The following is a 17,300-nucleotide window of genomic DNA, read 5'->3' as shown; positions in this document are numbered from 1 at the left end:
GGTGAAGAATCTGTCATTATATTTCCTCTAATGGTGAGGTCATTATTTTGGGAAGATGTAGGTAATAGTGCCCCCTTCCTAGCTGATGAACAATGGAGGCTTAGGTGTCAGGTGGCTGAATAGATCCGGAAAAAATTGCTGGGGTGGGACAGGGAACAGGGTGATTTAATTCACATGGAAACAATAGGGATAATACAGACAGAGGGATTTACCATAGGCAGATGTCGTATAAAGATTTCTCCACAGCTTTACCAATGTGCAACCTCCTTTAGGTCAGTTGTATCAGCAGACCTGTAGTGATTTATCTGCATGCATGTCAGTGAGGTTGAGAAGAGATTTAGAAATGTGTATATTGAGTAATGTTGTATGGGACACATGTACAACATAGGGATAGGATAATTACTCCTAGGCTGTAGTCTCTTAAGTTTTGCCAGTGTAAGTGACAGTGATCAGCTGCTTCCAAAGTCCACTGTGCTCTTAAAAGAAACACAAACTGTATCTGCAGCTAAAGTGTTACTCTAGTGAACTTCCTTCAGGCTTAAGTTTAGATTAGTGTTTTTCTTGGTGGGCTGGTGTCAGGCCTAATAGAACAGAGGGGAGGGAAGAAAGGAAAACACTTCTTGCAGTAGCCCAAAATTTTGCTGACAAGATTAATTTGCTGGTTTATATGTTTTATATAGTTTATGCTATCTGGAAAAGTATAACGACTGTGAATTAAACTGATGTCTTAAGTGTTTACCAAGTGAAATCTGAGAAGGCTGGTCCATGATTTTACTAGCAAAAGACTACTGTGGGTTTTTTGCCAATGAAGCGCAGACCTGATACTTGGCTCCTTTCAAGTAAAATGTTTGCTTTTACCCACTGCCACGTGGCTCTACTGGGTGAAGAGTGGAGAAGTCTGCTGCACTGTTCTTACCTCTGAAACTGGTAGATCTACTTGGTTTAGTATCTGAAAAATCTCCTACTTCTCACAGGTTTCCTGAGGAAAAGCATAAAACTGTCCTAATAGTTAATTTCGTAATTCTCACTTGCAGGATTCTTGTTAGCAGTTGTGGCAAAGATCCTGTCTTTCTTTGCTCCTCAAAGCTTTATCAAGAAATGTTTACAAAATTATACTGCATTAAGATCAAAACTGCCAGGGGGGCTAAGAAATAATTTTAAAAATTATTTCTGATGGCTATGTTACTCAGAACTTCCATAGCTGTCTCTGGAAGCAGAATTCCTAGTTAAGACCTTAAGCTCCAACAAGAAAATGTAGTTTGTGACTCTCTTAGAAAGCTACCACTCCTTATTTCCAAGTTCGTTGATGTTATGTTTGTCTTGGAGTTCACTGAAGCCAAAACATTCCTGATTGCCAAATCATAATGCATATGTCTTAAAATCATGATTTACATAGTGTTAATGTAGCTAACTGAGTTTACGCCTAGGACAGAGCAAAGAAATGTCTAGACTGAAGAATGTGCTTGTGAACACCACATTTGTCAAATCCACCTGCTTGTATCCATTGTGCAAACCCAAACAGTTTCCTTGCCCATGTGGGCACGTGCATGCTAATGCTTCACTGATGCTTGATTGATGCTAGGATTTCTGTAGGTGCCCTGTGGTTTTGGACTGAGTCATAGTGTATTGCAGGAGAAATAACTTGTTGTTCATAGCATTCTGTCCAGAATTGTTCTTATCCTGCCAGCTCATCTAGCTGAAGCCCTTCCAGCTGTGCATGCTCTGTGTGTTCTGTCTATTCCAGCTGGAGCCAGGCCATAGATCCAGTCCTAGGGAAGAGCTCTTCTGTTTGTAGCTGTCCTGTGCTGGATTCTGTTAGAAGATGTGAGAGACAGACACTTTCAGTAGTCTTTCCGTAAGAATACAGTGGTGGTGAGTCTCGGAGGTGAATGATAAAATGTCATAACAGACACGTTCTGTAGCTACTCTATAGGTGGCCTGATATTTCTGTTGCAAGCTAATTGCTTTATGCATGGGGAAGAAAACCTTGAAGGTCTCAGAGGAATTTTTTTCAGGGATAAAATTAAAGAGACACTGATCCAGAGGATGGATACTGTTGGTTATAGTGCTGTTACTGTGGTCTGACTTATCTTGAGATGACTTTGCAAAGGCTAGTGAGAGTAATATTGTACTTGAAATAACATTGTTTCACTTTAAGATTAGACTTTCCAAGCCAGTGATGGTTCCTAGAATTGGCTGCAAGAAGTGAGTAAGCCTGTCTGTGTTGCTGTGGTTCATGTAACTAGCAGTCCTCTGCAATGCACAAACTCTTCTGTCTGGGCTGGATGTAATGGAGTGTCTTTGGGAGGCCATAGGCAAGAACCTGTCTCCAGACATTATTATGCAGTTAGTAATTAATACTGTGCATGGTATTCTGAAATACTGTGCCTTTCTGTAGGCAAAAGGTAAGTATTTTCTGCTTGAAGAATTCTCAGGTAATTTTGTCATTCAAAAACCAGTGTATCTGTTCTCACTGTGGCTGAATTAAGGCAAAAAAAAGGAAATTGAGAGTGGTTTGTAATGGTATTTCATATTGTCCTGTGAATTAACGTGTGCTTGATGCTACATAATATCAAAACAAACACAAAAGAGTTTCAGATTACCTTCTGATTGTTCCTATTTTATCAAGATGCATAGATCTTTAACTACCACTGGCTTTATTTTCCAGCAAAGATTAGAAGACCAATATATAGTATGCTAAAATTAAGTAGTTAAAACAAGCTTTAAAAGAGTACTGTTTGTCTCTGGAAGTGGTGAAAATGAAGAACAAGCAAAAGTGAAGAACCAGTACAATAAAGTTTCAAAATCTGGTTGCACTTGTTTTGCTGATAGTGGAACTGAATATTGGATATTTGTGTTCTTGCTGCTTTGCACTGTACAGGTTGTCCCTGCTTGATAGGAATGAAATGAATAGGGCAGAGCTGCCCCTTTTAGGCTAACAAGTGAGGTTTTTTTCATGAACCGCTCAGTGAGTTCTTCATTTTTGTTGGAGCAGGTCATGATAGCACTGAGGTTCAATCTTCGTGGGATTGTGTTGGGGATGCAGCTTCTCAAATGGCTCCAAGTCCTCTGTCAACCTCCATTGCGTCAGTGTCATGCATGAATTAGTCTTGTTTGGCTTTCCGCCCTTGAGAAAGGGAAGTAGTAGTACTTAGGTTAGTAGTAGTACTCATTTTGCTGAAGGTCTTGTATGAATTTTGTGTTTTAATTATGCTGTTTCTTGGTGTCTTGATTAATCTGATGGAAGAATCTTGCCAAAAGAATAAAAATACATTTTTTAATGAGAAGAAAAAAATGCTTGTTGGCATTCCGAAATACAGCTTGTGCAATACATTTATTCGCTGGTCCACTCTTTCAGTTCTTAGCTATTCATGTTTGCCAGTTCAAAAAAAGTACTGTGGTAGGAACAGTATACACAATGTTAGATTTCTTTGCACATACCAGACCTCAACAGTGAGGTGCTCTCATGAAGGTAACAGTACCAGTATTAACTTGTAAGTGTAAAAATAACATTAAAAATAAAATCTGATAAAAGCTACATACTAGGGAAGAGAATTAATTTTAGAAGTTAATGTGAGTTCAGTGAATATATGTGAAGAAAATAAGAGGGCTGAATAAAGGAACTACAAATACAACTGATTGTTTCAGAAAGGAAGTTTCTATCTTCAATATTCTCTTGCCTGATACCGTTCTATATATGGGTACTTGGGTTGGATACATAAATGGTCTGAGATAGCACAGAATTTTTATGGAAGTGGAATTGCTGTGTTCTTAGATTATGACAATACACTCCACAAGCTCTTAGTAGTCTTGTGAGCTGTCATCTTGGGAAGCATTTTTGTCTGCACTGGCCTCTAGGTTCAACCATACTGGATACTTGAGTTGCCTTAAGTGCATATTTAGGGTCTGAGTGGTGGAGAGTGCATCAGACAAGGGGAAATGACTGAGTATGTAATGAGAGAGAAGCAGGAAATTGAAGATGGGGGAAATGAGGAAGTAGGCTACTAACTGCTTTGTAAAGGAAGCTTTTTTATTCACTGCTTTTCATCAGGTTGGCTAGAAGTCTAGATATTAGCTGAATAAACTGTTTGGCTAGCTGGGTTTAGTAATTTGGGGTTATGTAGGATATGTACTTGAGATGGGCTTTTTCTGCAAAGCAGTTGGCTGTGCCAAAGCACTGTGACTTATTGTAGCCAAGCTTGAGAGAACTGATCAAGGTGCTTCTTAACACCTAAAAAAGATATTTTTTCTTGATGGTGAAGTTGATCGTATTTTAAAATGTAATGGAGAATACATTTTCAAAGTAATGATACATGTATTCATCAACCAAGTTTACACCAAAAAATTGAGTTAATGTTGTGTAATGAACCATTTCACTGTGTTAGTGCTTTAATGCTATCATAGTTTTTTATTGTTAGCAATGGAATTAATTCTTAATGACAAAAGACTTTGGTCTATCTTATAACTCGGATGTGTTCTGCTTTTATATGTGATCATAAATTTGTCTGTTGTAAAGATCTCAAACTTTGAGCTTGTTTTTTGACTTCGCTATTTCAAGGGGCTTCCTCGGTTTGCGTGAATTTTCTTGCACTGCTGTATGTCTTGGTGTGATTAATAGCTAAGGTTTTTCCTCTGTGACATGAATGGGTAAAAGTCATGTACACATCACAGTTCTGAATTGAGTTACACACTTGAGAGGAGAACTTAGAATAACTATTTATAGTGTTCAGGTAGCTGTCTTAACAGCTCTTCATTGATTCTTTACTTAACATGGCTTAAAGAAGATATGATGCCATTTTTACTCTCAAAATCTTGATTCTGTAAGTTAATAGGTAAATGTTCTGATTGGGAAGGAGGAACACTAATGCTGATTGAGCTTACTGCATCTTGCTGCTTTTGGAAAAAGCTTCTGAGGACTACATTTAATTTGAGGGAGATTTTGTAGGATCTTCTAAATGTTTAAAAGCTGATAATCTCATTCTAATGAGTCTTAATTATTTGCATCAGATTTTTGTAGTCCCTCTTAAACTTTGTCTTCTGCGTAAAAGCATTGGATTTATATATACTATGGGTATTTCTTATGCCTAAGTACCGAAAACACTTAAAATGGTTTGCAATTTAGTTTAGCTGGAAGAACAGCTTACCATTTCTGTCTTTTTTTGTCAAATCTTTTGTCAAAGGTTTGTAATGACCTTTCTAAATAGTGAAGGAATTTATTATTTTTCATTGTTGACTGCTGCCATGCACTTCAAAAATTGTTTAGGCTGTTGTGTAATTTTTAACTGGAAGTCAGCAGCTCTCCCATGAGTAAGCAGTTCTTCAGGCTCTATATTGGTTAGCAAAAATGAAGAGTACTTGATTACTTCGTTTTGTTCCTGGAGACTTTTCTGTGGTTGTAATATGCAAATATACAAAATGTTTGCATTTACTAGCTTCGCTTTATTCCAACAAGATATCTAGGCTGCTTGTTGGAATAAAGCGGAGCTAGTAAATAGTTTCAAGTGCACTAGTTTTCACTGTGTGGTGCTTTAGGTTTTTTGTCACCTTACAATTTGAGTTTCTCAAAGTGTAAACTTGCTGGTGTTAATTTTTTTTGCTTTAACTTAAATAGCTCTATCTGTATTTCAGCACAATCGCCTCTGTGCTGAAGTAAACAGAGCTTATACAAAGAGAATCCCATTCAGAATGCAGAACTTAAGTGTGGAAATTTCCATCAATATGAGAGTTTAACAATAAGGGGGGGGGGGTGCAGGGAAAGCACTCAGATTAGTAGAACTGAGTCCTTTGTAAACCAGACCCTGACTGCACTCACATAATGAGAAAATGTTCAGATTTTTGTTTCTTAAGAAAATATAGAAATTAAATATAATTGTCCCCTTAATTTATCATGTTAAAAGGACAGAGGAAACTGTTGTGTATAGGCTGGACACATAGCATATGATGGTAAGTTAGGTGTGTTCAAAGACAATAAGCTCTCTGAAAAAAATTAACTTCCCCCCTGTAGAAATATTTTGTGGATTTTCTAAAAAAACTTTTGATAAAATACAGGGTTATTGTGGGAAGGGCTGGCTTGCTTTTGGACTGTGGAAAAGATTGACTAAGTGTTGCATTTCTGTAAAACCATAGTGTGTAAATAACAGACCAAAAATACTCCCTTAAAGGTGACCTTGTGAGGATGAGGAAAAGGCTATGTACTGCTTGTTCTCGGTGTGCTTATAACAGGTTTGAATTCTGTTTTCTTGTCCTTGTTAGAAGTTTTGTAAAATGGAAGTCTTGGCCTTAATTTTTCCAAAGAAAGATGGTGCATATCTGTGAGGTTAAGTACATACATAGGTAGGAGCATGTGAGAGCTGGTATTTTCCTCAGGAGCTGTCAGGAGCAGAGAAGGGTAGATACCAGAATTCCACAGCTTTAATAGAAGCTTCTTTGTTTAGAATGTTGACTTTTTACACTCTTCTTTATTCCAAGATTTTTATAATTTTTCAACTTCTTTTTTTTTCATTCCTAGAGAAAAGGGTACCCTTATAGTGCATTCTACTAAAAGATATTGCAATAAAAAAACCAGATATATTGTCATCCAGGATGCAATAGTCTTCCGTTTAACACTTGAAAACAAGAAGTATCTCCTACTGTGAATTGTGCTTTGATGCAGTGAAAATAAGCACCTTTCCTGTGTTATATACCGACAAGAGGAGTTTTAGTCCAACTTGCATGCAGTTAGCTTCTTACTTACTGATGTAAAACATACCTACGTGCTGTAATTCCAGTGGAAAACACGTTCTTAATTGTCACAGGATATAGGCCTCCTATTTAACAGTAATTTTTATAAATGTTTGTAGGATTTCCAGTGAGAACATTCAACTGGATCTTTTCAGCTGGGGTTCTAGGATCCACAAGGTTCTTGATCTCTGGGAAGATCCAGTGAATTCACAGTTTCTTTAGATGTTAGTACTACAGCATATATGCCTTGTGCAAAATTTTTATTCCAGATCCACATCACCTGAAGAATTAAATCAGTGGCACATGGCTGTGAAGAGAACTCAGGCTGCCTGAGATAATGCATCAGTTTATACCTGTTGCAAATGGAGATAAGTAATTCGTCAGGGTCTGTTAGGAACAACTAGCTCACAGCTGCTCCTGAAAGCATCAGTTTGTGAAACAGTGTGAGAAATGTTGATTTGACTGTTCTTAGTCTCGATCTTGTATGGGAGGTTAGTCTTAGCAGTAAATGGCTTTTCTCTTGTTTCAGTTTTGCTTTCAAAATCTGATGCTTCTTTTTCTTGATGCGTATCTATTTTTATTTCTAGGCCTTTCTTAAAACTTTCCATGTCTAAATGGACTCCTGAATGTAATATAGTATATACTCTAAAAGCGGATATGAAGAGTGAAGTTTCTTCTGATGCACCAAAGCGACAGGAGAGTCTGAAGGGGATCCTCTTGAACCCTGAGCCTATTGGTGCAGCCAAAAGCTTCACTGCAGAAGTTGAGATGATTGCCAGTAAAGTAGGGAATGAGTTCTCTCACTTATGTGCTGATTCTCAAAAGCAGAAGGACATGAATGGCAACCGTACGGACCAAGGCAAAAGTATTGTGCGAAAAAAACGCAAGAGCCAGCAGGCTGGTCCTTCATATACTCAAAATTGTCCTGATAAAGAAAACCAAGGAATCTTAGGATTAAGACAGCATCTAGAAACACAGAGTGAAGACAATGATTCTTCTTTCAGTGACTGTATCTCTTCGCCTTCATCTAGCCTACATTTTGGAGACTCTGACACAGTAACTTCTGATGAAGAAAAAGATGGTCCTATAAGACACCCTCAGGCAGTGTTGAATACTACAAGTAGAACTCATAGTGCAAGGTCACAAAAGTGGCCTCGGACTGAGGCAGACTCTGTGCCTGGGTTATTAATGAAAAGGCCCTGTTTTCACAGCAGTTCTTTAAGAAGACTTCCATATAGGAAGAGATTTGTGAAAACAAGTTTGTCACAGCGGACACAGAACCAAAAAGAGCGAATTTTAATGCAGAGGAAAAAGCGAGAAGTGTTAGCTCGAAGAAAGTACGCTTTACTACCCAGCTCTAGCAGTTCCAGTGAGAATGATCTCAGTAGTGAATCTTCTTCCAGTTCGTCTACTGAAGGGGATGAAGACTTATTTGTGTCACCTGGTGAAAACCACCAGAACAGTACAGCTATTCCTTCAGGTAAAACTAAATTCTCGAAGTACTTTTTATTAATAAGCTTTCATCATGTACAATATGCTTTTTAAGTAAGTGCTTTGGAGAGTCATTTTTGTGTTTTTATAGAAGTTATACTACAAATAGAATTCGGGCAAGTAACGTGGACATCACACCATGAATTCTTGATGAGAAAAGTACATTCAGAGCTTCCAGTAAAATTACAACAAATCTAGAATTCGTTTATGTAAAAGGTGAAGTTAATGGCTTCTAAACAATGTACTGGAAGGTAACTGATTAGTCACATGCTGTGGAGTTGCTCCATTGTGGTTTTTTCAGCTGTTGAATTGTATTAAAAATTTTAGCTATTATAGCTTTGTAACTGATCGTGGGAATAACAATTCTGTCTGGTCTCAGAATGTAGAAGTATCTGCTAATACCTAATTAAGTGTGCTTGACAACTTAAAGATGAGGAGAAAAAGAAAATTGGTCATTGTGATAAGAGCCTGAGGTAGGATTCAGTTGAAGGTAGCTTTAGTAGTGCAATAATAAGAGAAAATTCTAAAGCCTGAAGTTCTGGAAAGCAAAGTATTGTGTAAATATACCAAATGTTTTACCTAGATAAACTCAATGCAATAATATTGCAGTTGGTTTACATAGGTGTTTCTCTGTTATGTCTTGCATGGTATTTGAGGGCATGCTTGGATGTTTGGAGTGGGGTTTTTTTGAGGACTGTTTTGGGGGTTTTTTGATTGGTTTGTTTTTTGGGGGGTGTGGGTGGTTGGTTTTTTTGGGGTTGTTTCTTTTGTTTTGGTTTTTTTTTGCCATCTACCAATTTTCTCAGACTTCCTTTCATCTTAAATTTGCCACATGAAAGGGAGTCCCAAGACTGGGACCAGTAATATTTGCCACATTGTAGTTGTGCCTTCTGTTTATCATTTCAGCTTTTTAGAGAGCACGGGGAAGAAGATACATAGAACACAGCATAGCATTGATCTGTGGAACCATGTTTTTTGCCTGGTGACAAATGTGTTTTGGAAAGTGAAGCCATATCTCAGACTGTGCTGATCATTCCTCTAAGAAAAAATTACTGAAAATACAAGGAGAGGTTTAAAAAAAAGTGTGTATGTTCATGTTAGGGCAGGGTTTATGCTTGAATAGAACCAGAGTACTAAAGACTAGATTAGTGTTTGTCATCCATTTTAGCAGGAAATAATTTGTGTGTTATCCTTTAATGTACTGTTTAAATACAAGAAGTAAAATTTGTAATGCAAAAATCTTGCTAATGCAGTGCTAGGGCTGCATAAATAACTCTGAAACAGAAGAATTATTGCACAGCCTTAATTATCTTCATGCATATTTCGGGGACAGAAATGCAATTTTTTAAGCCTAAGAAAGTTACATTTTACATGCATGTTCAAGCATATTGAAGGGTATGATTTGTAAATAATAAATGGGGTTATGGATACGTTAATATTAAAAACCTATTTGGGAGACTACTGTGTTAACATTTCTGTTTCCAAGTTAATAGTTTCTTCTCACTTTCAAAGAGGATGAAGTTTCATGTACCTGACGTTATCACACATTCTGTATCACTGTAAAATGATGTAAGACCATTAACAACTCCCTTTCTGCACAGACCACCATGCAACAGTGAAGCTGGTATATGGATGAGAAAGTGTAGGATATGGCTTCTTAGGTGACCATCTATTTCTAACCATGATAAATGTATTTAAAGAGAGACTTTTCAATTAATTTTTATTTTAGTCTACTCAAACTTTTAAAATCTACTGCCCTTTATAAACCCAAATTCAATTAGTACCACTTCTGTGCTTTTATTTCCCTTGGAAGTGTAGAACAACTGTTTCTGTAGTGAGGCTTTCTACAGACATTTCAAAATAATCTTTCTGGAGAGAGATCTCCAAATATTGATGTAATGATCATCAAATATTCACGTTGTTCAGGTAACTTCTGATAATTCAGTGATTCAGTGTGGTGTTATTTTGATGGAAGGAAGACTGGAACTTGCAATGTATTTCATCTAGTTTTGTGGAAAAGTGCATTGTCCAATGCCTTAATTTTTACAGTACTTGAAAATCACACCTAATTTATGAAATTATGTTTATTCTCATATGATGACTTAAAAAAAATCCATTAGCTTTGTACCAGTTAATTTTAGATTAAAATACTGACATCAGTTGTAACTGAAATAAGGTATGCTTTAAAGAATATGTATTGTGGTGACTAACACTTGCAGTGAGTTGAGAAGTAATTATGGCTTGGAGTATGTGAATAGTGTGGGTTTTTTTCCAGTGGAAATACGTATTGATGGGAAGCTTTGAGCATTTTATTTATATTGCAGATAAAATGGGCAGTTGAGCAGACTTTATAAAAGTATCCTACTTTTAGCAAGATAAAAGTGTGATTAACACTTTCTGTAGCTTTCTGCTGTTATGTAAAGAATTTCTAGTTATTAATTGGGGAAGAAATGGGGCCAGCTGGGAAAATAGCTATGCAACTTCGCTGTATAGTGAGCAAGCATGATGGTGTTTCTACATCAGGAAAGGGTTGTATTGCTAGTAATGCTTCACTAGCCTGTTAAAGATAGGGAAGAATTTTTTTGCTGTAGAGTGGCACATGAAGGTTATGTACGCAACTGCTGAAATTACAGTATATGCTGAAGGGCAAAGGATTTCAGATAAGAATGAGGCCTCCAGCATATATATAAAAGTACTAGAGGTCAGACTTAAAGGAGGAGAATAATAATCAGAAAAAAGTTGTAAAAATATAGTAATAACTGAATTTTTAATAAGGAGGCATCAAAGTGATGTTATTTGTCTTGTAGCCTACTTAATAGAATTTGTATTAAGGATACGACACAAAATATTTCTTTGCTTTGAATGTTGTGTTTATCTACGGATACTAAGCATTTAAAGAGCCAGTAAATTTAATTAGTCTATACTGTTCTGGAAAAATGTTTCTGATGATTGCGAGAAATTAAAGTAAAGGTTCTTTTTAACCACAGAAGTGTTTATTAGGTTAGTTCTCCTAGTTAACTAACTTGGGTATTTTTGGAAAGTTACATGAACGGAGATGTGTGAGGGTTTCTTGTGGGTTTTTTAACAGAACTTTTTATAAAACCTTTATAAACAATACTATATAGGGTTTTTCCTCCTTTTCCTTTTCTGTCAGGGCTTCAGCTATTCTTTGGGTGGAACTTTGTGCTTTGGGAGTGGGAGAGTATTTAACAAGTATGAAATCCTGACACCTGGGAAAAGTTTATATTGTTTTACCAACTGTTTGCCATAAAAGGCAGTTGTCCTCATTATACCTGTGATGACCAGATGAAGCTCATTCAGGAAATGGAGGAGAGTCGGGGGCGTAAGGACAATGTAAAAACTATGTGTAGTTTAATGATACAGTTACAGCTGAAGGTGCAAGTGGTTGCAGGGGTATATATTCTAATCTGAATGTTGGTCAGCTGATTTTAACTGAAATACTGGGCTTACAGTTAAAATGACTGCAAGCAGCAACGTTTTTGCTATGAAATGCAAATTTTGGTTCTGTGTTAGGTTTCTGAGCTACCTAAACCATTCTCTAATGCTTGGAGGACCTGTATATACATCTATGGAAATAATCCTCATTTGACTTTCCTTGTCAAAGGTGGCAGAAATTCAACTTTTACTGTAGTTGGATCTCTGTAACACTGTAATGCAAGTTTTCTGATATGCTTGTACAGGTATTTGATTTTCAGCTTGGATTTAAAGGGCTGGGGGTGCCAGTCTATGGAGGGAAATCTAGCAAAAGTCAAAATTGGAACAAGTTTGTAGCCTCACATACTCTGATTTGGCAGTAAAGCTGAACCCCAGGAAATGCAAAAGTGTTGTTATAAAAAAAGCCAGGTATAATTTAGCATTGGCATAAATTAGTCACCTGATAGCGCTTAAAATTTCTTCAAGGTCTGACATGTTACTTTATAGTTTTGAGCAACTAGTGCTAGACAGACATTACCTCTTTCCTCAGAATGTAATGCTGATAAGAAGCTGCTCTGTTTTTTGTTCAAAGCTGCTTAGAATGATAAGACTGAGTTTATTCATTGTGTCCTCTTGATTCCTCTAATATATTTGTTGTCTGTCTCCTGAAAATATTCAACCTAGACATCCAGTATTTTAAAAGCCAGAGGCTGGTGAAAATATTAAACATATACCACTTCATGTTCAGATTTTTTTAACAGGTACAAGATAAACATGTGTAAGTGGAAATCAGCTGTCTGTTGCTGGAGTTGATTATTTTTCAGTTACTTGATCCCCCTTAAAACTACAGCATGCTCTTCTTTTCTCACAGTAACTGATGCAGTTCATAATTCAGAGCTTTTATCTCAAAAGCATTAGTGGACAAGGAAATGAATATATATCCTTTCTATCATGCCTCTTACTGGGGGGGCGGAAAAGAACTGAGAAGTAGTGAGGAAAGAAGCACCTGGTTTTGAGCAGTCGACATCACCCATTGTTGCTATGTCTATCTGCTGTGAATTGGAGCTTTAAATAGCTACAGTAGTAGAAGTTAGCATGGAATTCACTCAGCACTTCATTGTAGCTGCTACAGCTTTCTGTGCTGAAAATAGACTACTTCTAGAACCGGCTTGCTGTAGCATTGCTGATAGGACTACGATTTATGTGCTTGGTTAAGAGAGTCAGTAGGATTCTAGATTAGGCCATATTAGTGTGGCTCACAGTTGGATGAGATCACCTAAATTCTGGTTATTGACTCTCTCTCCCATCAGGGTGCAGACTCTAAGAGTTTGTATGTTTTGAAAATGTCTTCTGTCATTCACAGCTATTGGAAAGTATATTCCAGCTAAGTCTCAGGTACAGAAAAACGGTCGTCTTTTAACCTAGTGTCACCTGGCCCTAAGGGGACAGACAGGTTCTTTTAGGGATCCTTGGCGGAATGATAACAGCACTAAGTTGTAGTTACAATTAAAGCTTTGACTTCTTAGCAGGATACTATGATTAGTATAGCACAGAATTTATGATTAGAATGGCACAGGATTTCTACAAGTAGAATCAATATAGTACAGTCTATAAGTAATGTAATACAGAACTTAGAATGCAACTTAAATTATAATTTCTAATCACGTGGACCCTCTGCAGATCAGGTCAAATATTAATATGTGGTTTGCTGTATCAATATAACAATTATAATCTAGACTCAAAAATCATATAAAAGAATAGGAGTCATTCACTTAGTCTTTGGAGGAAGCAGGTGATGGTGGGAGCATCCCTGGCCACCAGGAGGTCCTGGGTCTCACTGTCCAGCAGCAATTCTGGTTCAGGTTCCCACTGAGGACTTGAAACTGATTTTAGAGACAGGGCTCTGTGCACTGTTGTGTTTCCCTCTTCTGTGACAGGGTCATGAACAACACCTGGTTGGCCGGGTGCCTGGGACCTTCAAGGCCAGCAAGGACGGGAGTAATTGGCCTGGTGCCCAGGAATCTTAAGGCTGGTAGGGAGGGGAAGAAGAAATCTGTGTGATTTGTCTACTTGGTTCACAGGACCTTCAGAGCCTGAGAATGAGGGGGAAGGGAACAAATACGTGACCCACTCAGTCCCAGAGAATGGCTGCTTGCCTCATAAAATGGTGTTGGTTATGCTAACTGTATTACCAGGGGTTGAGAGCAGAGGGTACTGGTCACACCTAGTTCCAGAAGTTTGAAAGCTGAAGCAGGGAGTACTAATAAACACTAGTAGGATATTATTAATTTATCCATTTCAGGCTGAATTACTATCCCAGTAATTACCTTGAACACTGATAGCACAAGGTGCTGTAGAGGCACCTAGTACCAGCAAGTTCAAAAAGGGATTAGACGTGCTTACTGACAGCTGTCCATGAGCAATGAATAGACGAGAAAGTGTTCTCTAACATCTGTAACATTGTTGTGGATAGAGTGGGTGATGTGAGAGGTTTCAGTTAAAGATCGTAGCCTGGATTTTCTATTCTCACTGCGTAGCTTTGCCTGCTGCAGCTAGCAGAGAGAATGTGGGCCTCAGCAGGCCCTTGGTCTGAACTAGTGCAAGCTTGAAGCTCAGAATAAGTCATCTCTGTCACTGGAACTTGACTGCTTATTTTAAACTTCCTCTGCTTTCACTTATGGCTTGGTTAGACTGTCTCATTTGGAACTGTGTATTGTAAAACTCCTTCACTATCTTAAATGTAATATTTAAACTAGTTAAGCCCTATGTTAATTGCAAAATAGATGTAAAATACCTTCCAGGAAGGACAATAGTCAGTCAAACATAAATTTGGATATTATACCAGTGTTATTCATGTCCTTGGTGGGGTACTTATGTTGATGATTGATCTCTGAGCTATGCCATGATCTTTCAGAGTTAAGTAATGGTATAATTATATAACTAGTATAATATACATGGAGTATAACGGTATATAAGTTATACGGTGCAAACCTTAGTCTCTTGCTTATAACTTCCAGATTATTGAAGTATTTGATTCTAAAACTTGCTTCCCAGAACTGAATGTGGTCTATCAACAGCACTTAGCAGTTATAGTTCTGAAATAATCTTACAACTTTCTGGGGGGGAGATACCCTCATTTACTGATCTATATATTGGACTATGTGGTATTGTATTATATTATTTTTAAAGTTATATTCAGCTTAATCAAGTACTTTGTTCTGACAGATATACTGTATTTGTGATGTAGGGCCTGGAGGAAGGAGCGTTTCGGTGTTTGAGATGATTATCATTTTAAGCATATTGAAATTCGGATGCAAGTCAGTGTAGTTTATACCTTCCCCAAGGCTGACTGACCACTGGGTTTCTATCATAAAGCAGGCTTTTAAAAGAGGGGAGAAGCTTCTGTAAAGAAGTTACTGATTATTACTGATCATTAGTCATGTACAAAACCTAATTAATAACTGCTGTTGATAGGTCAATTGTTGGGATGTGCAAAATTTGCAAAATAAAATTCTGTGTTTTGCATGCACTATAAAATATTCATGGATGTGAGTAGGAGGAAAAAAAACCTAACAAATTCAGTGGAAACTAATGAAATTTTTGCTGTAATTTTCAGTAGGAGTTTTGGTTTTAACCAGCTAATTTAAAATGTAGAATGAGTCTTTCCGTAGTACCCCAAGGGCTAATTTAGTCACAAAAAACTGTCATCTCCTGAATAACAAAATGCAGCAATCAAATTATACTCTAGAAGTAGCGTATACCTGCAGGAGCATAATTTTCTGTTCGTTTTATAGCCATAGGTATTATGCTGAGTGTGCTGGTTTTGGCTGAGAAGGGGTTAATTCTCTTCACTGTGGTGGTCAGGTACCTTTCCAGCTCCCAGTGCTCTGCTGTGCTGGCGGGAGGCTGGGAGGGGCGGGGCCACAGCCAGGGCGGCTGACCCTGACTGGCCAATGGCATGTTCATTCCATACCATGTGACACCATGATCAGTATTAAGGGGCAGTTTATGGCTTGGGGAGGTGTGGTGTCGGTCGGCGGGTGGTGAGCGGCTGTGTTGTGTGTGGATTGTTTCGGTGGTTCATTCCCCACCCCCGCCCCGGGTTTCATGCCTCTTGTTGTTTTGCTTTCCATTGCATTTTTGTTGTGTTGTTTTTTTTTTTTTTTTTAAATTATTAAACCGTTCTTACCTCAACCCACTAGCGTTACGCTTCTGATTCTCTCCCCCATCCCACCGGTGGGGGAGTGAGCGAGCTACTGTGTGGGGCGGAGCTGCCAGCTAAACCACGACAGTCTTTTTGGTGCCCAACATGGGGCTCAAGGGTTGGAAATAACAGTTGCTGGTCACAGCACCATGTTGTCATTTTTGCAGTTGGTGTTAAAGATTGGTGTTGGTTTGTTTAGTTTGCTGTGTTCTGCTGTGATTAGTAATGTTTTGCCTACGAGATTTGTTATGCAGACACTGGTTTTCAGCTTTATCTGGTATTTGGGGTTTTTGCTGAAACCGTTACTGTACTTCGGATACCACCTTGTTGAGGCAATTAGCAATTATATCTCCTCCTCTGAGATATTTTTTTATGGAGGAAATACAGAATAGTATCTTTGCAACTTTGTTCTATGATGTCTCCACCTTTATTACAACAACCTTTTTGTATCTAGAACATCCTTGGGTGGTTAAGATGCACTTATTGTTAGTTTTTGGGCATGTTGTTTTGGTTTTGAGTAAGCAACTTAAGAATATTACCCAGAAATCTGCCCCGAGGCTTGATAGTTACGAGTGGCAGGGCATGTGGGATAGCATGGGCAAATACCTAGGGCAGTAGGTACCCCCAGTGTTTTGGAGTTTCACCCCCGAACAAGTGCAGAATCCTGAAAAACTAGTAGAATATTTGGAGACAGTATGTTGTTACGCTGGGAACTCCAGAGAGACACAGATAACTGCAACATACTGGGGCCTGGCCCATGCATTCAGAGCCCTGCTCAACAGCCTTCAGTGCTCCCAAGGGGAAGAGAATGTCTCTGGATTGAAAGCCAGAGTGACAGGCGCTGCAGCCACTCAAACCCCCATGACAAGTACTGGAGCTGACTCAGACAATCAACCCATGCCAGTATCAGTCGCCCCCATACACAAGACGAAATCTTGGAAGCGGACGCCAACTTGTTTAGAACGGGATGATGAAAAAGCAGGGCCGTCAAGAGGAGAGGAGGAAGTAGTCATTAATGAAATAGAGACCACCTGATCCCTGTCCTTGAGTGAGTAGCAAGATATGCAAAAAGATTTCAGCTGTCGTTCAGGTGAGCACATTGTCACCTGGCTGCTCTGATGCTGGGATAATGGGGCCAGCAGTCTGGAATTAGAGGGAAAAGAAGCCAAACAACTGGGATCCCTTTCTGGGGAAGGGGGCGTTGACAAAGCAATTGGAAAGAAAACACAAGCCCTCAGCCTCTGGAGGCGACTCCTGTCTGGAGTGAAGGAAAGGTATCCCTTTAAAGAAGATGTTACATATCGCCCAGGAAAACGGACAACTATGGAGAAAGGCATCCAGTATGTAAGGGAATTAGCTGTGCTTGAGGTGATTTATGGTGACCTGGACGATCAATGGTCATCCAAAGATCCAGATGAAGCCGAGTGCACACGACCCATGTGGCGGAAGT

The 17,300-nt window shown here is 38.5% G+C and overlaps 1 protein-coding gene across 14 annotated transcripts in view; it reads left to right on the top strand.

The window, feature by feature from the left end:
• Window positions 1–17,300, top strand: part of RNF111 (ring finger protein 111) — a 63,054-nt gene that overhangs the window by 7,947 nt on the left and 37,807 nt on the right. For 13 of the 14 annotated variants that reach the window (XR_012661677.1, XR_012661675.1, XR_012661676.1 and 10 more), the window contains exon 2: window positions 7,308–8,200. Coding sequence is in view for 11 of the 14 variants with exons in the window: in XM_075100230.1 (XP_074956331.1) it covers window positions 7,308–8,200 (893 nt within the window). In the remaining 3 variants the exon portion in view is untranslated. Of the gene's footprint in view, window positions 1–1,767; window positions 1,873–7,307; window positions 8,201–17,300 lie in introns of those variants that run through there. The other variant, XM_075100238.1, reaches the window with a different exon arrangement.

This window comes from Phalacrocorax aristotelis, chromosome 7 (assembly GCF_949628215.1).
Source record: "Phalacrocorax aristotelis chromosome 7, bGulAri2.1, whole genome shotgun sequence".
In the NCBI taxonomy this organism is placed as follows: Eukaryota; Metazoa; Chordata; class Aves; order Suliformes; family Phalacrocoracidae; genus Phalacrocorax; species Phalacrocorax aristotelis.
Note: the sequence above shows the minus strand (reverse complement) of the source record. Positions and strands in the feature narration are given on the sequence as shown.